Source organism: Phallusia mammillata, chromosome 2 (genome assembly GCF_965637545.1).
Source record: "Phallusia mammillata chromosome 2, kaPhaMamm4.hap1.1, whole genome shotgun sequence".
Taxonomy (NCBI): Eukaryota; Metazoa; Chordata; class Ascidiacea; order Phlebobranchia; family Ascidiidae; genus Phallusia; species Phallusia mammillata.
In genome coordinates this window covers 1,759,449-1,781,956 of record NC_137253.1, presented here as the reverse complement: position 1 = coordinate 1,781,956, position 22,508 = coordinate 1,759,449, and the positions used below count along the sequence as shown (strand labels likewise).

Below are 22,508 nucleotides of genomic sequence, written 5' to 3'. Positions count from 1 at the left end.
AGTAATGATTGTGTTATTATTGTGAGTTTGTGACGTGAAATCGTTGTAAATTATTTCGACAAGAAAAGAACTAATGAAACTCCCTTCGTTGTTATCGTTTGTTCGTTCGTTCGTTTGTTTATGTTTGTTTATTATTGCCTTATTTAAATGTGAAAACAACCTTTACAAATGATTGTTGACCTTCTTTTGAAATGGGTTACCCAGGGTTTTCCCACTAACCCAGTGGTTGTCAACCGGTGGTCCATGAAGATTTTTTAGTGGTCCACAGGATGTTCACTAAACTTGTTAACGCACTAGATATATATTGAAAGAGTATCAAAATGTTAGCTGTTAATAATTTTATCTCACTTTTTAATAATTGGTTTGAAAGAATTATGTTTCAAGCCCAAATGGTTGTTTCGTATCTATACTTTAATCTTGCCCCTTATCCTTACTTAAATCTTGCAAAAACAAATGGTCCATGATATTATTTTTTCTGGGCCAGTGGTCCATAGCCCGAAATGAGTTGAGAACCAATGCACTAACCGCAAGCCACTCATGAAAAAATTTGGGTTTCGTTAGGTAAACTACGTTTATGAGGCTTATTTTGTTCAATGTTTATGCAATCTTTACACTTATTTTCTAAGGTGCTGACCTAATAGGGTAAATCTTTTGTGTAAATAAATTTTAGTTTTGAATTTCTGACCAATTCAAGGTTCTGGATTACTTTATCATGGCAACTTCAAGGTAGGTTTTCTTTTCTTACACTTCTCTTCTTTACCCCTTTGGTAAGGCAATATATTAATTATGGGTCCCCTTTACATATTGATTTTACTCAAATTGTTTGTTTTTTTTCTTTTTTTTCTTCTTTTTTTTCTCCCCCAAAGTTTGTCCGACTCGTTTTTCCATGAAATGTTTGATGGATTTCGATGAAATTTACACAGATGGTAGATACAGTTATGTAGATGTGCATCCCACTTTGTTTTTGTTGATAACCCCAGTATTTACCCCGCTAGCCCCCTTTTACCCCAAAGTTTGTCCGACTCGTTTTGACATCAAATATTTAATGAATTTAGATGAAACTTACACAGATGGTAGGTATAGTTATGTAGATGTGCATCCCACTTTGTTTGTGTTGATAACCCCACTATCTACCCCGCTAGCCCCCTAAAATGTTTTTTTTTCACCCAAAGTTTGTCCGACTCGTTTTTCCATCAAATGTTTAATGGATTTGGGTGAAATTTGCACTAATGGTAGATATAGTTATGTATATGTGCCTCCCACTTTGTTTGTGATGATAACCCCACTATTTATCCCGCTAGCCCCCTAAAATGTTTTTTTTTACCCATAGTTTGTCCGACTCTTTTTTCCATCAAATGTATGATGGATTTGGGTGAAATTTGCACAGATGGTAGATATAGTTATGTAGATGTGCATCCCACTTTGTTTGTGTTGATAACCCCAGTACTTACCCCGCTAGCCCCCTAAAATGTTTTTTTACACCACAAAGTTTGTCCGACTCGTTTTGCCATCAAATGTTTTTGGTTTCGGATGAAACTTACACATATGGTAAAGATAGTTATGTAGATGTGCTTCCCACTTTTTTTGTGTTGATAACCCCAGTATTTACCCTGTTAACCCCTTAAAATGGGTGAGGTTTTAAACAGTGTCGGAATGGGCTGAAATTTGGATAGCTTGAAGAAGAGGCCATTTATAGGTGTTGATTGTTGTGTTCAACCCTGTAGCCCCAACATTCACCCCACTAGCCCCCAAAGTGTAAAACGTATTTGTATGTTATTGGGCACCACAAACAAAAGATTTCTGTGGCCCAATAGTGGTACAAGGGCAACCAGTTGTGTGTTACTTGTGTTTGTGGGTTGCTTGTTGGATGTTTTTGTGGCATGGCAGTTAGGGGGTTGTTAACAGCCCTATGTAGTCAGAAGCATTAATGGTTGTTGCTCAAAACACCTCTAGTGGTCAAACCTTTAAACATTGGCGGATTGGGCTCAAATTTTGTAGTACTATTGATTGAATTATTGTGGTTTCATAGTATTATTATTTAAGCCCAGTGGTGATCACTGTGTTTTACCTTGTAGTGTTAATTACGAGTTGTCTCGGTATAAGCTATAAACCGAGTCACTATAAATGTTCGCTGATGAGTCTCAAGGTTACAACCGCGTCACTACAAATTAAAGAAGGTATACCACCATCCTTAACCTCCCAAGCTCCTGAGCTTGTCAGGACCGGAGTCCTGGAAACTCCACACACGTGTCTTGCACTTCGGTTCGTTCGTTTATTGCAGGATAATGCGACAGAGAGAGAGACAAGAGGAAAGAGAAAGAAATGAACGAGTGCGGTTTTATATATACTCCGGATAACGGCGTTAAATCGTACACATGTGCTCTTGCGACTGGCTCTTGCACAAATTCCCACATAAAACATCGTCCAATCACAGCACGAGACAAAACATACGGTTAAAGCTCGCAAACACCAGATCACAAAGTCGAATATGCATCCTAATTAACTGCGACAGGAAATATTACAAAGTCCGAACACGATTTGTCAATACAGTTGGATTTGGTTGCTATACATTTTAGCTTCCTCGCAAGCTTTGAGCTAGCGAGTCAAAACCGAGCTATTTTGGTAAACAAATATTGCAAAGTTTGCACAAATTATGTCGCAACCGCTACAACCTTACAACACCCGACTTTTTCATGGTAATCTCTTGAAATGCATTATTTTCAACTTTGCATATGTGGGGACCCATGAGTTTCTGCCTGCAGAAACAACTAAGGTTATAAAAGACGCTGGATAATGTGGGACCCAATATAAAATAAGCAGAGGAAATATATGAATGTTTTAAAATAGGTTATAGTGTATAGGCAATGACAAAATGTGCTAAGCCACCCTTGTTTTGTGTGTGTTTTTGTTGTAACTGTAAAATACTTTAAAACACTGAATGTGATGCCAAGTTTTTTTCCTACTGTGTTTTCCTTTCCTACCATATACTCATACATTTATCTACTTATGGGTCATTATTCTGAAACATGTAGAAAGAAAGCCCTTTTCAGAAAATATATGTAGGAAAAATATGAATTCGCTTTTTATTTGTTGTTCAGCAGTAGCAACCAGAATTCAACACTAAAATCTTCAAAACATGCTTTTCAAAAGGCATGCAAAGATATGGATTTCAGATTAAAGCTGCAATTTCTTCGTAAACTTGGGTTTTCTGATTCTGAGGTTGGAAAATATTTGAGAAACAATGACTTGGACATGTTTCGGTTTTGGAAAGGTGACAAATTTGTAGCAAAAGGTTCAGTTTTGTTTTCATGTGTTTGCAATAAATAACTACTGTATATTTACTTATAGAGACACAACTTTGTAACATTAGGTTGGTAACATTTAAACGAGTTAACTATTATTTTTTTACAGGTGTTGACAATACTGATGCAGAAATATTTGAACTTGTACAACGGGAAGTTTATTCCCATGAACGAAATGAGAAAGTTGATCAACTTTTGGCTGAAAACAAATCAAGAAGATTTCAAAGTAAATTGAATTGTGGATTTAAATTTTAATAAAATACTATTAGGCCAAAAGTTTTCATAAAAAATGTTGTTTTAATAATTGGTTTCTATTTAAATCATTTTACTCTGTGGCGAAAATATGTAGGCAAAATTGGTTTGCGGGTTATCAAAATGTTTGGATTTATACAAACGAATATAGCAGGTTATTTTGTCATATAAAACTACAAATTCAAACAGCTTTTTTTTAATTTTGAGTACTGGACCTTGCTCCAAAAGTTGGGATCCATTGCTCTGAAAAGAACCGCATATTTTCTGTGTATATTGTGTTTTACTTTATTCAAGTGTTTCACAAGTTTAAACTACAAAAACCCTATTTACAAGGCTACTGTGGGCGCAAGATGTGGCGCTGCGTGACAATGTGAGCTTGTTAAAAGAAACAATTTTGTTAATCATGCCAAATATTGATATTGTGTCATGTTTTAGTTCATTTTTAATCCAACAATAAATCCCTTACTATTATTGCCACCATGCTTCTAGTTCTTGTTTTACAGATCGTGAAATTGCTTGGTTTATTTATGGATTTTGCCGATTTTATTCCAATGAGAGCTTTTGGCACGACACAATTATTAAACAAAAGTTCGCCCTGAAAGATGCTCAGTTGACAGAAATTGAGAGTGATTACAAGGGAAACTTTGCAGAAAGACAATATCGCATGATGATGATATGGATGAAAGCAAACAGACTAAGTAAAAACAAACTTTTATGATGACCTACCTTAAAACATGATATATTTTTATTTTTACATATTACTTGTACCCCTCTGTTTCTTTTTGTTTATTTATGCTTAAAATTCATTTGTGTTTAGACATAACAAGTTAGCATATATTCTCAAGGGGAAATTCATTTGCTTTGTTAACATTGTTTTTTCAATGCAGCCACATAAGGACAATTTTTACAATGCAGCCACATAAATAAGTATTTATGGGTCCCCTTTCCTTAAGGGGACACACATTGTTTGTTTTTTTCGTCTAACTCGGATTTGTTCCCACGTTTTGGTCAAGAAAGAATGGTTCAAACTTTTTTTAATTTACACACATAATAGATATTGGTTTAAAGATAGTGAATGTGAATTTTGACCCCGTTTGATCCCTCAGTTCCCCCACAGTCCCCCCCCCCTCCCCCCCAAAGCGTGAAATTTTATACTTGCCAAAGCAGATGATTCTGGAGTTTCATGCTTTTTTATTGGTACATTGCAGCGTATTTTAAAATATTTGTTACTTGAAGTTGTATATATCCATTTTCACCCCTTTACCTCCAAATATTTGTTTGTTTGTTCACATGTTATTGAGGCCAGAAATGCAAGACTTAACCTGCTGAAATTTTAAACAGCTGTGGATAGGGTGCTCCTTGGCTGGTAAAATTTCAGTGCAATTGGCTTAGTAATTACACTTACAGCCCTAAATATGTTATTACGTGCTCTCTTTTGTCAAATTTGTGCTCGCTCAGTGCACAGCTGACGCAATGGGAGTAATTGACAATAGTGGCGCAGGGTAAAAGTGCCTCTGCTTCACGCATGACCGCAGTCACTTGACCATTTTCTCACTGGTTGGAATTAAGATGTTACGATGATAGTTATATTGTGCTGTAAACGTTAATGTAGTCAACTTATTCGCGTTTCAAAATGCAGAGCGACAATGCAGCACAATTTGTTACACCTGTGTAACATGACTTCTCAAACTGAAAGCCTTGATAAAACTCTTTCAGAACAGGTTTTGGACATAAAAAGCCCAGCTAAGCAATCATATTGTTGGTATGTAGAAACTTAACGGCGCCACGGAACGCTATGTGTGGATTAAAAATCATAATTCAACAAACAAAGGGCTATTAAGGAAAAAATGTTGAACCTTTGTTAAAAGTTTAAATAGTTTGAATATAATAAATGGTATATGTGATACATCAGTAAATATGATGTAGTATATATGTACTAGAAATATATAGAAAAACACTATTCTAGTTAATCAATGCAAATGATAAGCATAGTTCTGCCGTCTTTTGGAAAAACCTAGTAAGCGACATATTTTTCAAAATGCGTTTTTTTAGTGGAATGGTTACTTAATGTTGACTAGTTTTTTGTGTTAAAATTTGGAATTTGAAAGATATATAGTTATTGATATATTTACGGTTAAAAAAACCTAGTAAGTGAAACACAACGCTAAAAGTATTTGGCAAAACCTAGTATTGCTGTTTGACCAATCATGACGGTCGAGTTCGTCACGTGACAACTTTTTTCTGACAGCTGCGTGTTGTCGCCTTGTTTACATATCTATTGGCGTTGTGATTTAGTTTTGTTTGCTATTAAGTAAATACCGGTATTTTAAGTTTGTTTTGCTGCAACTACACCATCCAGTTTCAGTGTTTGTTCAATATGGCTACCACAAGAGGAAAACTAATCTTGGCCCTTCAAAGAAAAACAAAGAATGAAGCTCCAGTTTCCAGGTAGTTTGGATTAAGAAAACTTGCTTGCCAGGTTACACTTCTGAAGGCATTAAGGTAGAAAACTAAGTTGAGATGAGAAACACATTGTTAATGTCCAAGAGAATAAAAGTTTGAAATATTATAGTCCATGTAAGTACACTTTGATTTCAGCATCATAGCCATAAGCAAAAAATAACACATAGATTTGGCTCAGAATCAGACTAAGAAACAGATTATTGTCCTGAAATTAAAAACTGCAAGTGTGGATGATATTAATCATAACGTGAGTAGTCGTTGTCATTTGTAGTCTTATCTGACATGACTAGTGAGCACCATTTAACTCATCAAATGATCAGGATTCAAAACTATTTCAGCTCCAAAATGACAGTTTTTGGTTAGGAAGAATTGTGCCACTGGACCAAGATTCAGATAGTTTAACCAAAGAAAATCCATATGTTATAATTTCATCTAAGCTTGAAAGTTTACATACTGAACCTATTAAAGGTATTTTTCTTTCACGCTTGAAACCTTGCATGATGTTAATTTATGTTGTTAAAGGTTAATGATGATTTTTAGCTTATAAAATATAAATGTTCACAAACAGATAAACATAATCATTTAAGTTTGCTCATCTCAAAGTTAACCATTCCAATGTTTTATTAATATTGATAAGTTTTCATGTCTAAAAATATCATAAAAACTGCTGGTCGCAGGACTTTGCTGGAAGAAGGAAATTCATGAAGGGCACTATTCATAAAACTGCAATGTTGGAGCAATAATATCCTGCTGCTGTCTGAACTGCCTGGTTGCTGTGGTGCCAAGCTCACAGTTTGCAAAGTGTTTTATATAAACAAATTTGGGAATAAAAAATGATTGTTTATAACTGAACATACGAAATGGTGCAAATCTGGATTGATAGTTTATTTTTCCTCTATTTTTGACTAGTTTTGTAAATATATGACAATTTAACAATGAAAAAAGAATATTGACAAAATCTTTTTAAGGCAAACAAGCCTTTTTTCCAAAATTACTGAAAGCTGCATGGAGCTTTATTCTTTTTTTTCTTTCTTTTAAAGGTCCAAGATTAACTTTCCTTGTGTGGTAGCCATATTAAACAAACAATGAAACTAGATTTTGTAGTTTAACAAACTATATTTACCAGTTTTGCGACAACATGCTGTTGTAAGAAAAAATGACATGTGTTTAGTAAATCTGTAAATAAAATATACATAAAGAAGCTACCTGTCTAGATGTTATATGATTTTATTTGTTATATTAAAGCATCGTTTTGGGTGCCAATCAACTGATGGTTAAACTGCTTGATGTTTTCATGTTAGACTTTTGTAGCATGGTAAGTTAACCACATCATGAACTCACAAAAGTTTATGACATGTTTTGTAAAAGTATCTTTGCCATGTGCTTGTGATGTTGTTGAACAAATATACTTTTTTTTATTGATCCTCAGCACTAGCATGTTGCTATTGCTAATAAAAGGTTTTTGACTGAACATTTGTACTCCAGAATTCTTCAAACAGCTTGAAAATTGGTGACTTAAATGTAATAACACAGTTTATGAAAAAAATAAAAAGCTTCTGTTTGATTTGTGAAGGTGATAAAGCAAAAAAAAATCCATCTATTGTTCTGAGCCTAGACTTTTCCAAATTATATTTTAGTTAGTTTTGCATTTCTTATCTGGTAAAACCTAGTATATCGTTTTTTCATGGATAATAAACAAACTAACAATATGTCGTGAACTGTAGGTATGGCAAAAATTTTTTACTGTAACATGTTTGTGAAAAACACCAAACAGGTAGACAAAAAAACATTTTTGGATGCTAACCAACATCGAACGCGTTTTGTGCTTTTTCTCGAAAACTTGAAAATTGCAGTTACTAGGTTTTACCAAACGACGGCAGAGTTGTACTTGCAGAAGAGGTTTTAGGTCCCTCTGAAGTAATATGGAAACAGCTAATAAGCCTGACCTAATGTACATTGCAAAATACTTATCTAGTGTAAAAATATGGGGTAAAATATCATAGAAGTTTAATTTTTACCATAAATCAACTTCTTTGTGGTTTATGTTTGGTTTTCAGAGAATATTAAGAAAGCCATTATAAAACTGAAGAAGCTCCATCTTGAGATTCCTGAAACATTTGCTCCAACATCAGAAGCAGGAAGCTCAACTGGAGAAACAGGTTTATAACGTTACAATGAAAGGAATTTTGCTGTTAATGTGCTAACTACTAATGTTTGATAATGTCATTTGCATGACTTGCAAGTTTGGTTTCAGATGATTTAAGTAAACTCTTCCAATCTACGAACTTCCTAAACAAGATCTTGTCCTTTTTTCCAAAAGCATTTCTTATATTCTCATTTGTTATTTTTTCATGCAGATCCATTTCCATCTGTTGGTGGTTCACCAGACATGAAACGTCGCAAAACAGAAACTGAAGATTCATATTCTGAAAGTTCTGTAGATTCTGTTGAAGGAAATAAAGTCAATAAATTAGGTTGGTAGAAAACTTATTGCTTGCAAACATTGTAAGGTGAGATCTTTATTATTTATTTCCAAACTTATTGTTTGGTTCAAATGCACTTACCCCTTTGGCAGTCAAAAAATTTAACAGCTCAATAACACCACATTTCATGATACAAAATCCATGCACATGATTTGCCTGCTTATAATAGGAAACATTTCTGTTTTTCCAAAAACAATATTCATGCAACTTTAGTGCTGCAAACAGGCATAAATATAAATCATTGTTAATATTAAGAGTCATTTATAGCAGTTGACACAGATCATTGGTTTACAAAACTTTAACAAGTCATTTTGAATCTGTAGGGGTTCATGAGCAAAACAGACCACGATTTAATGTAAAAAAAAACACAGAAAGAAACTAAAAAACTAGATGTGTAATTTTTTTCTGGTGTGTTAAAAAAGATCTGAACAAAGTCATTGGGTTTAGTTTGTAAATAATGTATATAGATTCATTCTTTTTTTTTGTACAGTTGCCTTCAACCAAGCCTCCAACTTTTCAATAGAACCACGTAATAACACCCAACCACTGGTTCCAGAGAGCTTCTTGACTATGCAGCAAACAGTTTCACTCAATTATGTCAATAGCATGGGCCAGATAATGAACCCTGGATTTCCTACAATGCAGGTTGGTGTTCATAGCAACATGCAAACACAGAATAACTGCAGGGGGCAACATTACGAAATTCGAATGCAATTGGGAAATTAACAGTGACATTTATTTATATATGTGTAATGGGTAAAGCGTGGACCACTGTGCCTAGTGTTTGTTTGCAATGTGAAAGGTGTGTTTTACGACTGTTATCATGTCAACAAATCTTATCGCTCTTCCTCTCACAGGAACAGGGAGGTCCCTTGAAAGCACTTCCTCCTGGCTTTCTTCCCCATGATGCAAGCAGTCCCAGTAAACCTGGTGAAGATGCAGGCACTTCGAGTTTGTTACCAGTGAAATAAACCTTTTATTGAGCGCTGCTAGCTGCTTTCAAACCGTATCATTGCATTATTAAAACTCACAAATATGAAACATTTACAAAGTATGAAAAAAAATCTATTTTACATGCCTGGAATCATGTAAACTCCTTAATAGTCTAAACCTTATTTTCGTTTTTGCTGAGCTAAATAACCAACATTATCATTATCCACACAGAGACATCGGGAACAACAGTTCAACCTTACATCAGTGGTGTTTTCCACAATCCTACCTTTAACATTGCTGGACGTGACACAAGTAAGTTTTTATGTATTTGCCAGTTGAACAAAAAGGAAAATGTATGATATGTGCCTGGTAACAACACGGTATTCATCAAGTATATTCTAGTTTGCCAGTTTTGTTTTAAGATTTATCAGTTCTACCTTGATACTGTGCTACTTGTTACAAACTTCAATTTATTGGCAGAAAAACACTTATATACAAACTTGATCATGTAGGGGCATCTGTACACCCCTACTTCAAGATTATCACTATTTTGTTTCTCCAAATAAACAACAAAAACAACATAGTCAATACTTTTAAGGTTTTATGAATTTGTGTGACTTATTGCAAATGTCTTAAGTTTATAACATATCAAACTTTTATTGCAATACATCAACAGTATTTATATTGTTTTGAAACTGCTTAGATATATACGAAGCAAGCAACCATCTCCCAGATACCAATGACCCACTCTCTACTGGTAAATATGTGTAAAAAGTATGTTTTTGCTATTTATAGCTTTTGTGCCAGTCATGTTGTAACTGAAAAACGTGTAAACAACAGTGTAATTAACCCTTTAACTGCCGAATTTGTTTTGACAAAAAATGATGTTTAGACATGCTCTTGCTCTTTTAGGTTTTATGCAAAATCGATAGAAGATAGGCAAAAACTTTCTCTGGGAAAGTTGTTGGGTATATAATTATGGGTCCCCTTCCCTGAAGGGGACACATTTTGATTTTACTCGATTTGTTTTTTTTTTTTTTCTTTTTTTTTCTTTTTTTTTCTTTTTTTTTTTTTTTTTTTTTTCTTCCCTCAAGTTTGTCCACCCCACTTTGCCAAGAAATGTTTGATGGATTTGGATGAAACTTTCACAGATGGTAGGTATGGTTATGTAGATGTGCCATTTGTTTTGTTTGACTCGATAGCCCCAGTGTTTACCCCACTAGCCCCCTAAAATGGGTGATTTTTTGAACAATGTCCGAATTGGATGAAATTTGGACAGTTTGTTCATTGTGCCATTTTAGGGCATCGTTTGTTGTGTTTTACCCTGTAGCCCCAATATTCACCCCACTAGCCCCCTAAAATGGGTGATTTTTTAAACAATGTCCGAATTGGATGAAATTTGGACAGTTTGTTCATTGTGCCATTTTAGACCATCGTTTGTTGTGTTTTACCCTGTAACCCCAATATTTAGCCCACTAGACTCCAAAAATGGGTGAATTAATCAACAATACATTTTGACAGTTTGTATAATATGCCATTTTGAGATGTCAGTGTTTTATGCTATTTAGGCACACAAACTTATAACAATCTCTCAATTACATGAGATTTGGACAGTTTGTACTTTACATAACTTCTTTTTTTAAGTAACACTACCAATCACTGTGTTTGACTTTATAGCAACGTTTCTTATGGTTGTCTGTTTACAACTTTGCAGTTTTGGGGACCCATGAGTTTCTGCCTGCAGAAACAAATCAAGATTATAAAAAATGGTGGCTAATATGGGACCCAATATAAATAAATATAGAGAATATATTACAGTTTGCACAATAGGTTGTAGTGTATATGCTATAGTAAAATGTGCTAAGCCACCCTTCTAGTTTTCTACAATTTTAAGATAAAAAAATTTTCGATGACGTCATCACCTATGAAATGACGTCATTTTAATTCTATTTTTTCATGAAATTGCAGTTTATTGATGTTTTTCGTTACAATTATTAGTTACAAGTTGTTTTACAAACACTTCGTTACAAAATTTTATCTGTGTTATTTTGATTACGTCATAATTAGCTCATGACGTCATAATCATTAATTTCAGTTTGTTATTTTACAGTATTAAATAATAAAATTAATGTTTTTGAGGGTATGGAACTTGTTTTCAATAATATTTATTGGCTAATTTGACATTTCACTGACTTATTACAATGTTTACCAACCAGCTGTACACACATAATGCATTCACAAGTTTTTTTGAATGGAATGTTTATTATGTATTATTACACCACAACATGTAAAATTTGTAAACACAGTGCATATAAGTTTGCAGAAAAAACACAATTTCAAGCCTTCCCAAGGTACTTTGCATTGATTCTTCTGTATTTGTGTCCATTCGTGAGGCCACATCTCCTCATCATTTGACAAATGTAAATGCATTTGTGGGCCAGATACAATCATAATATAGGTCAGCAAGCACCAACTTCCAAAGTCAAAGTGCTTTTGCAACAGTTGTTTTCTTGATAAATAACTGTTGTCACCACTAATAATAAAGCTAAACTGACTCATACAGTTGTATATTCAAGCAACTCAAGGCAAATTTACAGGCCCTAACTACCCACTTTCAAGCCCAATTCAGCTGCATACATATCAAATTGTAAACAAAGATAGCCGCAACACGCATGCAAAGCCCTGAAATCAACTCCAAGCAGCTGTCTGTGAATCAGTCAAGCGTAAAATATCAAAAAACGGCTCAAAAACAAAAATTTGAAAAAAACTTGTTTTTTTCTGAATTTTCACTTTCTCCTTACTGTAATTAATTTTTTTCAAATACTAACATATCTTTTTTTTTCATATAAATTGAAGCCAATATGCATAAGCTTTCCAACGCACCCCAGTTGGAAAAAAAATTCGCACTAATACGATTTTTGTCGCTGTTAAAAACGAGGCATGTCTCCATGCGAGTTTATGCGCCCGTGGCAGTTAAAGGGTTAAGCACTGTTAACTGGACTGACTTTTATATTCATCTATATTGGTCATTCCCCCATGTAAACCTCATTTCTTAAAATAACACATACATTTTTCGTTTTGCTGTCAAATCGAAATTTGGTTCTCAAGATCAAGAAAATATGCTTTAAACTTTTGTTTGTTACATAAAAATAGAAATCAGCAATTGTGATTGTTGAGTCATTGTGTGCCATTGTTTTCACACAAAGCAATATAACACAGTTGTTTCTTTTACTCTGCTACATTGTATATCGGTTTGTTATTTATTACAATATTGCTTTTTAACCCTTAAGCCCTGAAATATTCGGTTTCAGCTTTTCAAGTCCTTTAGGTCAGAAATACAAACCCCTTATGTGCTAAAATTTGAAAAAATTCTAACGCTGGTTTGTAACACTCGTTTGGTCAAGAAAGAGTGCTTTCAATTGATTCAAATTTACACAGATGTTAGCTATTCATCCGAATTTGATCCTCCTGAAGATTGATCCCGAATGACCCTGTGGTTCACCCACAGCCCCCCAAAATGTCAAATTTTCAATTCGGCTTTACTGAGCAAAGTGCATAATCTAGGAGTTTCATGCTGTGTTGGTTGGTGCAATTTAAGGTATTCTAAAGAATTTTCCTTTTTAATGGATTCACCCCTTAAACCCCTACATAATCGATTTTTGGTTTTAGGCCAGAAGTGCAAGTCATAATGTGCTGAAATGTTTGTGTGTTTAACAGTGAGTTACTCGTTTATTATTTATAATATCAGCAAAATCCATTAAGTGGTTATCCAAAGGCCTACAGCTCCAAATATGTGTTAAAACTTTCACTAAATCTTCTAATGAAGTTTAATGCTATCACTCTGGTCCCAGGGGAGTGATTCACTGATTTAAAGCTCAATTTACAACCGTTAATCAACAAGCTTGCTTGACAGCCTACAGATGTAGGCTTTTTCGTTGGTCAGAATGAGTTTATACTTGCGTGTTAAATATAGTTTTTTAACCAGTCTGTTGATCTTGATTGTTTGACTTTTATTGTTTTTGTGTTGTCCTATCATATATTATCCTTTATGCATTTTATGTCGAATCAGCGCTAGACGTATCCCTTGTAACATACATTAACACAATGCAACACACTGACAGAAAAAAATCCGTGAAATTGTGGATAGCTTTGATTTTGTGTTTGCAATGGAGATAGTGTTTACGCTGACAGAAACGAAACCGTGAAATTGCTGACAACCTTTTTTGTTTCGCATTTTGTTTTCACCCAGGCCTGAAAAAAACGTTTATGACTTATGGTTTTTCATTTATGACTTATGATGCGATATGGTGTGGTCGATTTATATACTTTCTATACAAGCTTAATTGAGTAGTTTATAGGCAATGGCAAAAATACCAAAAAGTACAAATTTCCTTGAAATCTAAACATAACCGGAACATTTGTTTATCGAAAATCCGCACAAACATGTGTGTGGGGACAAATCATATGTGTACATAAAATTATGTGTATGGTACATTGGTAAATATGGTATAAATATATATATAATATGAAAGTATATTAGAAAGCCACTTTTCTAGTTTGTATCACAATGACAGACATTACATGTATTAGGTGGCAGATGTTACATATAATCTTTGTCTGCAAGCAGAGACACTCAAAAATCTCAAAAATGTCTGAAAAACAAAAACAAAACGATAAATGACCATAACCGCGTCATGGTCAAAGGGTTATGGTCTGCATTACCAAAGAGTTTCTGCAGAACTACATACATATTGCAACAGAGAAATAAATAAAATGACAATACATTGGAAAGCCACCTCTTTAGTTTTAAGCCAAAATTATTCACATCCTTGTAAATGATCAGATTTGTTTCTCAGGCAGAAAACCTTTTAGTTTTGAAAAAGAAAAACATGACAATCTAACTCTACTGTTCTGCTTAGCTTGTTTTAGCACCATCTATGAATAAAAATAAATGGCTAAAATATGAGGCATAATTTATTTGTAGTGCCTAGCAACCCATTAAATAAAGTCTTGCATTATAAAACTGCTTTGATGACCAACTTTTAATGCATGACATTAAAGTTTGTGTATTTTTCGCAGTTGACACCACAGTGGAAAAATTGCGACTGCATCTGAAGACAGTAGTAGATGAAAAATGTGGTAGAGAATATGGAAGAGCAGTGGAACCAGTTGATCTTGTGCTTGTAAAATATACTGGACAGAAAGACAGAGATCCTGAAAAGCAACGGCAAAAATTGGCCAGAGTGGTGGATAAAGGAAATAAATTAAAAGGTGATATCACAGTTGAAAACATGTTTGAAAGAGCAAAGATTGAAGCAGGGGACATTGAAAAAGATAAAAAGTCAGTTGGTGTTGTTGGTGCAGTTGGAGTGGGAAAGAGCACATTGACAAAAGTTATTGTGCAAAAAATTTTGGTCAAGAAAATACTTCCCAATGCTTCGCTTGTATTTTACATCACAGTGGGCACCATTGACCTCAAGCAAAAAACAGATTTATTTGAACTGCTTTTCTCATCACTGATTGCAGAGGGAAAGTTTTCATTAAATAAAGCAGAAAAAAAGGAGCTGATTAATTTCATCTTGCAGGATCCCAACACAGTAGTGATCATTGATGGTCTAGATGAAGCTAAAACTGAAAACTTACTTTCATATCCAGTTGTATCACCATTTAAAGACACCAAACCAATGGCTCTATTATTTAATATTCTGAATGGCAAACTGCTGAAGAATGCTTACAAGCTGGTAACATCAAGAATTACTCAGTTTATTGATGCTTCTCCAGAATACAGACCAAAATTAGTTTTGGAAATTTTGGGATTAGCCCCGAATGAACAGCAAAAACTTGCTAGGTGTGTATGTGGTGAACAGTTTGACAGAGTTTGGAAAATCCTTCAAGACAACCCAGCTTTGTTGGAATGCTGTGTAATACCTGTCAACATGATTATGGCTCTTACCTTTCTGTTGGGAAGAAGAGGAACTTCGGGTAATATCACACTCACAGGTGTTTACATTGCAATGTTGAACAGATACATTCGTTCAAAGCATTGCTCTTTTGAAAAAGGCATGGATGTGGTTAAGATGCTTTGTGACTTGGCATTTGATGGATGGCAAAAAAACAAGTCTCTGTTTTCAGATGAGCACTTAGAACAGTTTAAGATTCCATTGGCTACACAACAAGCATTTGTCAATGCAGCTATAGATTCAGAGGATGGTCTTGCAATTCAGATTTTGCAACAAGACAAAGTTAGCTACTTTGTTCATCGCTCCTGGCAAGAGTTGTTGGTTGCACTCAAACTTGTTCTGTTTATGCCTGTAAATGAGTTTAAAACTTTTCTTGAAAATTCTTTTGAGTCTGGAGATTTAGAAAATGTTGTAAAGTTTTGTTTTGGCATTTGCAAAGACAGTGTGTTTGAAAAAGCAAGACGACTTTCTCCTGCAGCACAAGTTGATGAAATAGAAGAAAAGAAAAAGTTTCTTGGCTTAATTGCTGAATCCAAATCAAAGAAACTGTCAGAGAGTGTAACAGGAAGTGATAAAGTACATGACATGCAAAAGTGGTTTTATCTTTTTGCATGTTTGAATGAACTTGGCAGTGATGATATTAGCTTACTTGTGATCAAACTTCTACCAACAGTTGCTGACATGTGGGGTTCTGTATTTTCATCCGATATCACAAACATGGCTTCCCTTTACAAACTGAACAAAACCACTCTGAATTTGAAAAATGTTATTCTGTCATTTGTTGGAAATGCCTTGCAGAGTTTTGGAACATTTGTGCAAGAACACAGAGTTAAAGTTAGTAAGATAACTAGTTATTGTCAACATGTTTCAGTTTTAGTTCCTTTGCCCCACCGAAGCCAAATACTTTGTAGCTTACAATTTATAATTTTTGTTATTGGTAAAGCTACAATTGAGACTTAGTTGGAACAACCCTATTCAATTCCTGTGTTTATATATTTTCACATGTATTTAAACTCAATAACTCCTAAAACAAAACTGGTTTCCCTATGATTTCAGTGAGAAAAAATGTTAAATTAAATAAAGTGTAAGTTTCATTTAAACATTTGTATTTTTTCTAAATTAAACAGTTGCAGTTAAGGGGAATCCCCACAGTTTGATGTCACTTGTTTCAAACAATATTTGTAATGTTGTGGTTGCACTTTTAGTTAATTAATATCAATTGTATCTGGTTAATTGCTCACATATAAACATTTGCTTTGATAAATAGCATTTTTTTACCTGTTTTAGATTGATGACTTCATGTTACAACATTGTCCTGATGAACAACTGCAGTTTGCTGGAAGCTTCCTTCCTCATGTGGAGAGATTTTATGTTGATCCATTTGGTTCCCTTCGTGATTCAATAAACAGGGGCAGAAAGGTTTAAAGTTTTGTTTTTGATGAAGGTGTTGTCATTAAAATTTTGACTATAGTGTCATACACTGTAAATATTATGTATTGTATGAATTTTGATTGTGAACATGAAAATTGATGCATAATATTATGAAAACAACACACTGGTAACACAGAATCAGAAAATGCAAAAAACCTTATTTTTGGATATACAGCAGTATAAAAACATATTTTTGTACAGAATGTGTTAACATTGGCCAGAAGCATTAAAGATGGACTTCTGCAAATTGATCACCCACATCAGGTTTGCTATACTTATTAATATTAACTTATGATAAATAAAATAATTTCAATCACATTTGGCCAGACACCAAGCACTGCAACAACTTAACACTAAAAACTTTTTTTCTGGTTCACTCCAGTTTGTCTGCTACAACTACATTTTATCACCTAATTGTACAATGTGCATTTGAATAATTTCTGTTTTAACAAGTTACTGTTTTCCTAATATATGTTTAAATGATAAAGTCACAAATAATTAGGAGATCACAATGTTTCTTCATCAACTTACAATTACTTGTTTTTATGTTTAACAGATGAAGGTGTTGATTTTGCGTCGTATATCTTTTGGAGATGAAGGTGTGAGCATACTAAGCAGTGGGGTGGACAAAGTAGCTGAACTTGATATGGAGTACATTGACATGACAACAGTTGGTGCTGTTAAGTTGGGTGAACATCTTGAGATGGAAACTACACAGTCCATGGTAACTGAGAATTTGTTTGTCACTTTTCTATTGTCATTGTCATATCCATTGTGACAAAATGTTTGTTGATAGAGAAACAATGATTTCAAACAATATCTTACAGTTATTAATGTGATTAGTGTTTGGGCGTCGACAATTCCATGTTGCATAGCTGTTAACTTCACATTATTGTTGTTGTGTGAAATGTACATTATTGTTTAGGTTAGATTGAATATCAGTGAGAATGAAGTGGGTGACATTGGAGCTTGTGCAATTACCAAGTCAATCCACAAAATAAAAAGCCTTGAAATGGCTAATTGTGGAATCACATGTAAAGGAATGCCAGGCATCACTCAAAACATCCTAAACTCTCAAACTAAGGTATGTCACCGTTACTTTTGATAAAAATGTAGTTTGGCTTAATTGTGATAAAATGAAACATAGATGTTTGGGTTTAAATAACTGTTCACATTTTAGAGTTTTTGTTTTACAGTACACAATTAAAAACATCTTATGCATTTGTTTGTGTAACACAATAACTTAACTTAAAGTGAAAATTATAGTTTTAGGAGTTTTAAGTGACTTGTTTTAACATTGATAACATACTCATAATGCCATTATTCAATGCTATCTAACTCAAACTTTCTGTTAACGCAACTATCAGGTTAAATTGTGACATAATTAAACAAAGCACAGTAAAACAAATACAATTTAGACTTAATACGCATATCCTTTTTTTTCTTCTACCTTTTAGATGGATGAACTTGACCTTGCTGACAACCCAATTGGTGATCTTGGTGCTGCCGCAATATCAAAATGTTTGAGCAATGTCAAGTCACTTGGTTTGGGTGGCATATATGATGACGGTGGTTGTGGAATAACATCCGATGGAGTTTCTCATATCGCTTCAGGTTTGCTGTCACTCCAAGAACCGGTGAGATGACAGTTGATTGCTTTGTTTAAAGTGTTGACATCAAACATCGTATTCACTTAAAAATATGTTAATCTGTGTTGATATTTGTTTAACCAACAAAAATAATTTTCTACTTTTTCGCGAATTCAAGTCAGCACTGGGGTTGACCTGATACCCCATCTTTAATTGGGATCTGATACTTGACTACATATAAAACTGCATTATTTAGGTTATAAACTCGGTGACCAGAGCTTTTCCATGTTGTATAAACACAACATCCCCTTTTTTCACAACCAACAAATGACTTAGTCCCTAAAAGCTAGTTAAGCATATTATCAAATACCAGACATAGCGTCTGGCATCATTGGCAATACAGCATTATTGGGCCAACCCTAGTCAGCACCGGTAAATACAAAACATACACACTGTATATTTTTAGCTTGTTGGAGAACAATGGGGTGCATTAAAAAGTAATCTGAATTGAAATGTTTAATTTTCACCAATACATTTGGAAATGATTTAAACTGTGTGTTTATTTTTTTTTTTACATTTTCTCACAAAAGCTTGTTGATGTGCAGCATGTGTGTAACATGTATGTTTAATTTCCTTTTTAGATGCAGAGCTTAAACTTGTCATGCAACGAGTTTGGTGATGATGGGGCAAAGAAGCTTTCCAAATGTTTGCATCAAGTGAAGAAACTTAACTTGCGTGGATGTGAAATCACTTCCACTGGACTAACAGCATTGACTGGTGGATTGTCAACACTGCAAACACCAGTAAGTTGTTTCTGTATAAAGCTTATTAAATTTGAAGACAGCTTTACAAACTGCATTAACACAGTTTGCTGTGTTTGTTGCCTTGACTACTTTTTTTTAAATTAATAGTCCACAACCACTTTAAATGTTCACTCTATGCCCGCCCCTTGGACTAAAAATGTCGATTTAAATTGTCTTCAAAATTTATTGCCACATTGTCAACGCACAAGTGTTTGTTTTCTTGTTTGAGTAAAGTGGTATTCCCTGACTTGCCCATACCTATTGTTATGCCTAGGACTGGTTGTGAACAGTTTTGGTTTATTTAGTTGGAATTTTAAGTGTTCATTAGAATCTAAATGCTTAACATGTTAAATATATAATTTGAATTTAACATATTTTGCTATTTTCATTAAATAGAGCTGTGCTTCTCAAATTGTTTAAATTTCCTGTTTCATAGCAGGGGTCGCTAACCTGTGGGTCAGGTTCCATATATGACTTATATGGTTTCAAAAATATATTGTACTAAGGTTAATTTAGGCCACTGCAACTTTTTTTGGCCTAGTTAATTTAACAGTACTACATTTTTCTTACAAATATCTTTATTGCCTTCATTGAATGACAACCACTGGTTTATAGCCATTGATATGGCACAAAAGCATTTATGATGTGTAGAATAGAAGCAAAACCTAATAAACACAGCAATGATCCAATAAAGGTTACTCTATTGGCAAAATGAGCATTAGAAAATATTTTTTTCTTTTAAGTTTAACAGACTGTGTTGTTTGGCTAATCCTCAATATTCTTGACTTTTGTACACATAAAAAATCTACACAGACATTACTGATTGGTTGCTACCTAATGCTCTGAATTATCTCTTACTTACCCCGCTGCCACTAACACAACACAAGTAAGGAATGTATTTAGTTTTGTTTCATCTTATGGTTTGCTTTCATAGATGGATAAGCTTAGGCTTGATAGGCAGCTGAGTTGCATTGATGCAGATGATTTGAAAATCATGAAGTCAAAAGTAAAGAAACTTAAATGGTCGTGGATTTAATGCAGCTGCAAGAATCCTGAAAATGCAACAAGTTTATGAACAGTTTTTCTTGGGCATGAAAGTAAAAAACTTCCAGTTACTTCAAATTAAAAGCATGTTAACATTTTTTGCCTATTTATAATTATTAATTGTCTTTATCGTTAAAATTCCCCAAAAATTTTGTTTATTGTCCAAAGTTATTTTGTAATCTACTTTTGGTTTCAACAATGCGGAATTTTGCACTTTATGTTTTGTCCTTCAACATCATTCGAAAATTTTAACTTTGTACATTTCTTAAATATATTTTAATCACTGAAAATTTTTACTAATGCAAATTTTGCGCCATCACTATATTTTCATTCCTTTTGACATGTTTTACTTTTTGTAACATAATTGCTTCCAACATGTTTCACTTTTCCTACTTTGCTGCTGTTGTTTGTATTTTGCTCTTCATCCTGAACTTTGTATATGTTGTGTTGCAATTTGAATGGCTTTAAAGAAATGCAATGCAAACTCATTTCTATTTTTGTGTTTTTACCCGTTTTTTTAAACTTTTTTTAATCAAATTGTTCATACTGGATGTTTTGTGTGTAAATTAAATCATTGCATATTTTGCAGCTGTATTATCGTTTTTTTGTTTCGATGCACTTTTTGCTATTTTAACTTTAGTATATTACTGTAAATTTATGATGTGTGATTATTTGTGCATGTGTCAATTGAAAACCTTGTTACTATATGAACTCCCATATCCCAGTGCTTTTCAACTAACACTCCACAGATCTGTGCCAATCCACAAACATTTTGTTACAATCCACCAACAACTGTTTGTTATGTAGGCAGCATTTAAACTAAGTAGTAGTCGTTTTATATTCTTCAATTTAATTTTATATGATTGACTTATTTAGAATATTAATGATGTAAATAGGATTAATGTGACAGTATTTGTACAAACGTGTCTATTGGTGTGAAACACACGATAATATTTCCAAGTGTTCCCTGCAACACCTGAGATCGACTCCCACCATTCCCTGCACATTGCTGAGTCAAATCACAACATTTTAAAACTTTTTATAAAACACATTTGGTTTCCACAGTTGGGCGTAACGGTTTCTTGTCTTGTCAAATGCGTCGCGAAAAAGTGGTTTTGCCATTTTGATATATAGCGACATCTTGTGGATTGTGTTTGAGGTAACAAATTCCGCCAAGTGGCGCAACAAATCAGTGGAATTGTCTTAACTTTCCACCGTTTGGCCAAACAAACCATGGGCGAACTTACTCACCGATATTTGACCCGGGCTTATCCCTTGGTTGTATCTTGTAATAAATCATCACCAGTATGTGAATACGACTAGGGAGTTTTTCTAGAGGCGATTCTATTCGTCAGAAACAAGACAAGTCGTTAGAATTTTTTTCACAGGGTGAAAGAAAACACAGTGACAAAATCATCAAGCCGGAAATAACTGCGCAACAAATGTTATGGAACGTAAAATAGTGGAGGACACCATCGGTGGATGGTGGCTAAACGCGCTGCAGCTACGCCGAATTATGAGCGTTTCAAAAAAAATTATACAAAAAACACGATAGTCTGACAGGAAAGAACAATCCTGGTTGTTTTTGACGTAGAAAATAAATTCAAGAACTTATTCAGTCGCTAAGATTGCTTACTGGTTATCGCAACCGCCCTGCAGTCACAAGGTTGCGGGTTCTAATCTTACCTAGCAAGAAATTTGTACGGCAATACTTTCAGCCCCTTGGGCATAAAAGGTGAACAAACAAACAAACAAACGTGTAGCTGGTTAGTGTCATTATTTCCAATAACTTATTTCATATCCACGCAGGAAATGAGAAATGTAAGTGCAGCGAGTGCAATATTAAACCACGAAATACGCGACGCATTAATCTCAAAAAATGAACATTCCTACGCTTAAACCTCTACGCACGTCAAATATTTTATGTAATAGTGGTTATGAACATTTTATTATTTATTTTATCAATGTATATGGGATGATTAGGAATTTGCTTTTTAAATATCATTCTGGAAAAGTTAGATACTTGAGATACATTACGTAGCAGAATCTGATGTTCGTGAATGCTACGGTTCTCAATTTGACTCTAAAACTCCGACTTTAATAAGTTTGGCAAGTATACATTGCTTGTGTTTTGAAACGAGTGAAAAATCGTAAAAGCGGGTAAAAATATTTAATTTAATTTCGCAACAAGTTTATATAATCCAGAGTTTACGGGGAATTGTGGACTCCATTTAGGGAAGCTGAATGT

The 22,508-nt window shown here is 34.0% G+C and overlaps 1 protein-coding gene across 1 annotated transcript; it reads left to right on the top strand.

Annotated features, from left to right (window-relative positions):
* The first annotated feature begins 370 nt into the window (after positions 1-370).
* On the top strand, positions 371-20,851 carry LOC145214067 (NACHT, LRR and PYD domains-containing protein 3-like). Its single transcript, XM_080082513.1, has 18 exons — positions 371-726; positions 3,099-3,271; positions 3,412-3,528; positions 4,058-4,252; positions 8,075-8,176; positions 8,375-8,491; positions 8,991-9,145; positions 9,358-9,451; positions 9,665-9,745; positions 10,137-10,190; positions 14,513-16,227; positions 16,681-16,812; positions 17,026-17,088; positions 17,381-17,548; positions 17,750-17,908; positions 18,282-18,461; positions 19,055-19,216; positions 20,151-20,851. Exons 1-18 carry the CDS (start codon positions 713-715, stop codon positions 20,250-20,252), a joined length of 3,783 nt encoding a protein of 1,260 aa, XP_079938639.1. The 5' UTR covers positions 371-712; the 3' UTR covers positions 20,253-20,851.
* The last annotated feature ends 1,657 nt before the right edge of the window (positions 20,852-22,508 follow it).

Coding starts and splice junctions, on each gene's coding strand:
- LOC145214067 (XM_080082513.1), top strand. Junction 8,177..8,374: donor AAGCTCAACTGGAGAAACAG/GTTTATAACGTT, acceptor TTTTTCATGCAG/ATCCATTTCCATCTGTTGGT. Junction 9,452..9,664: donor TGAAGATGCAGGCACTTCGA/GTTTGTTACCAG, acceptor TTATCCACACAG/AGACATCGGGAACAACAGTT.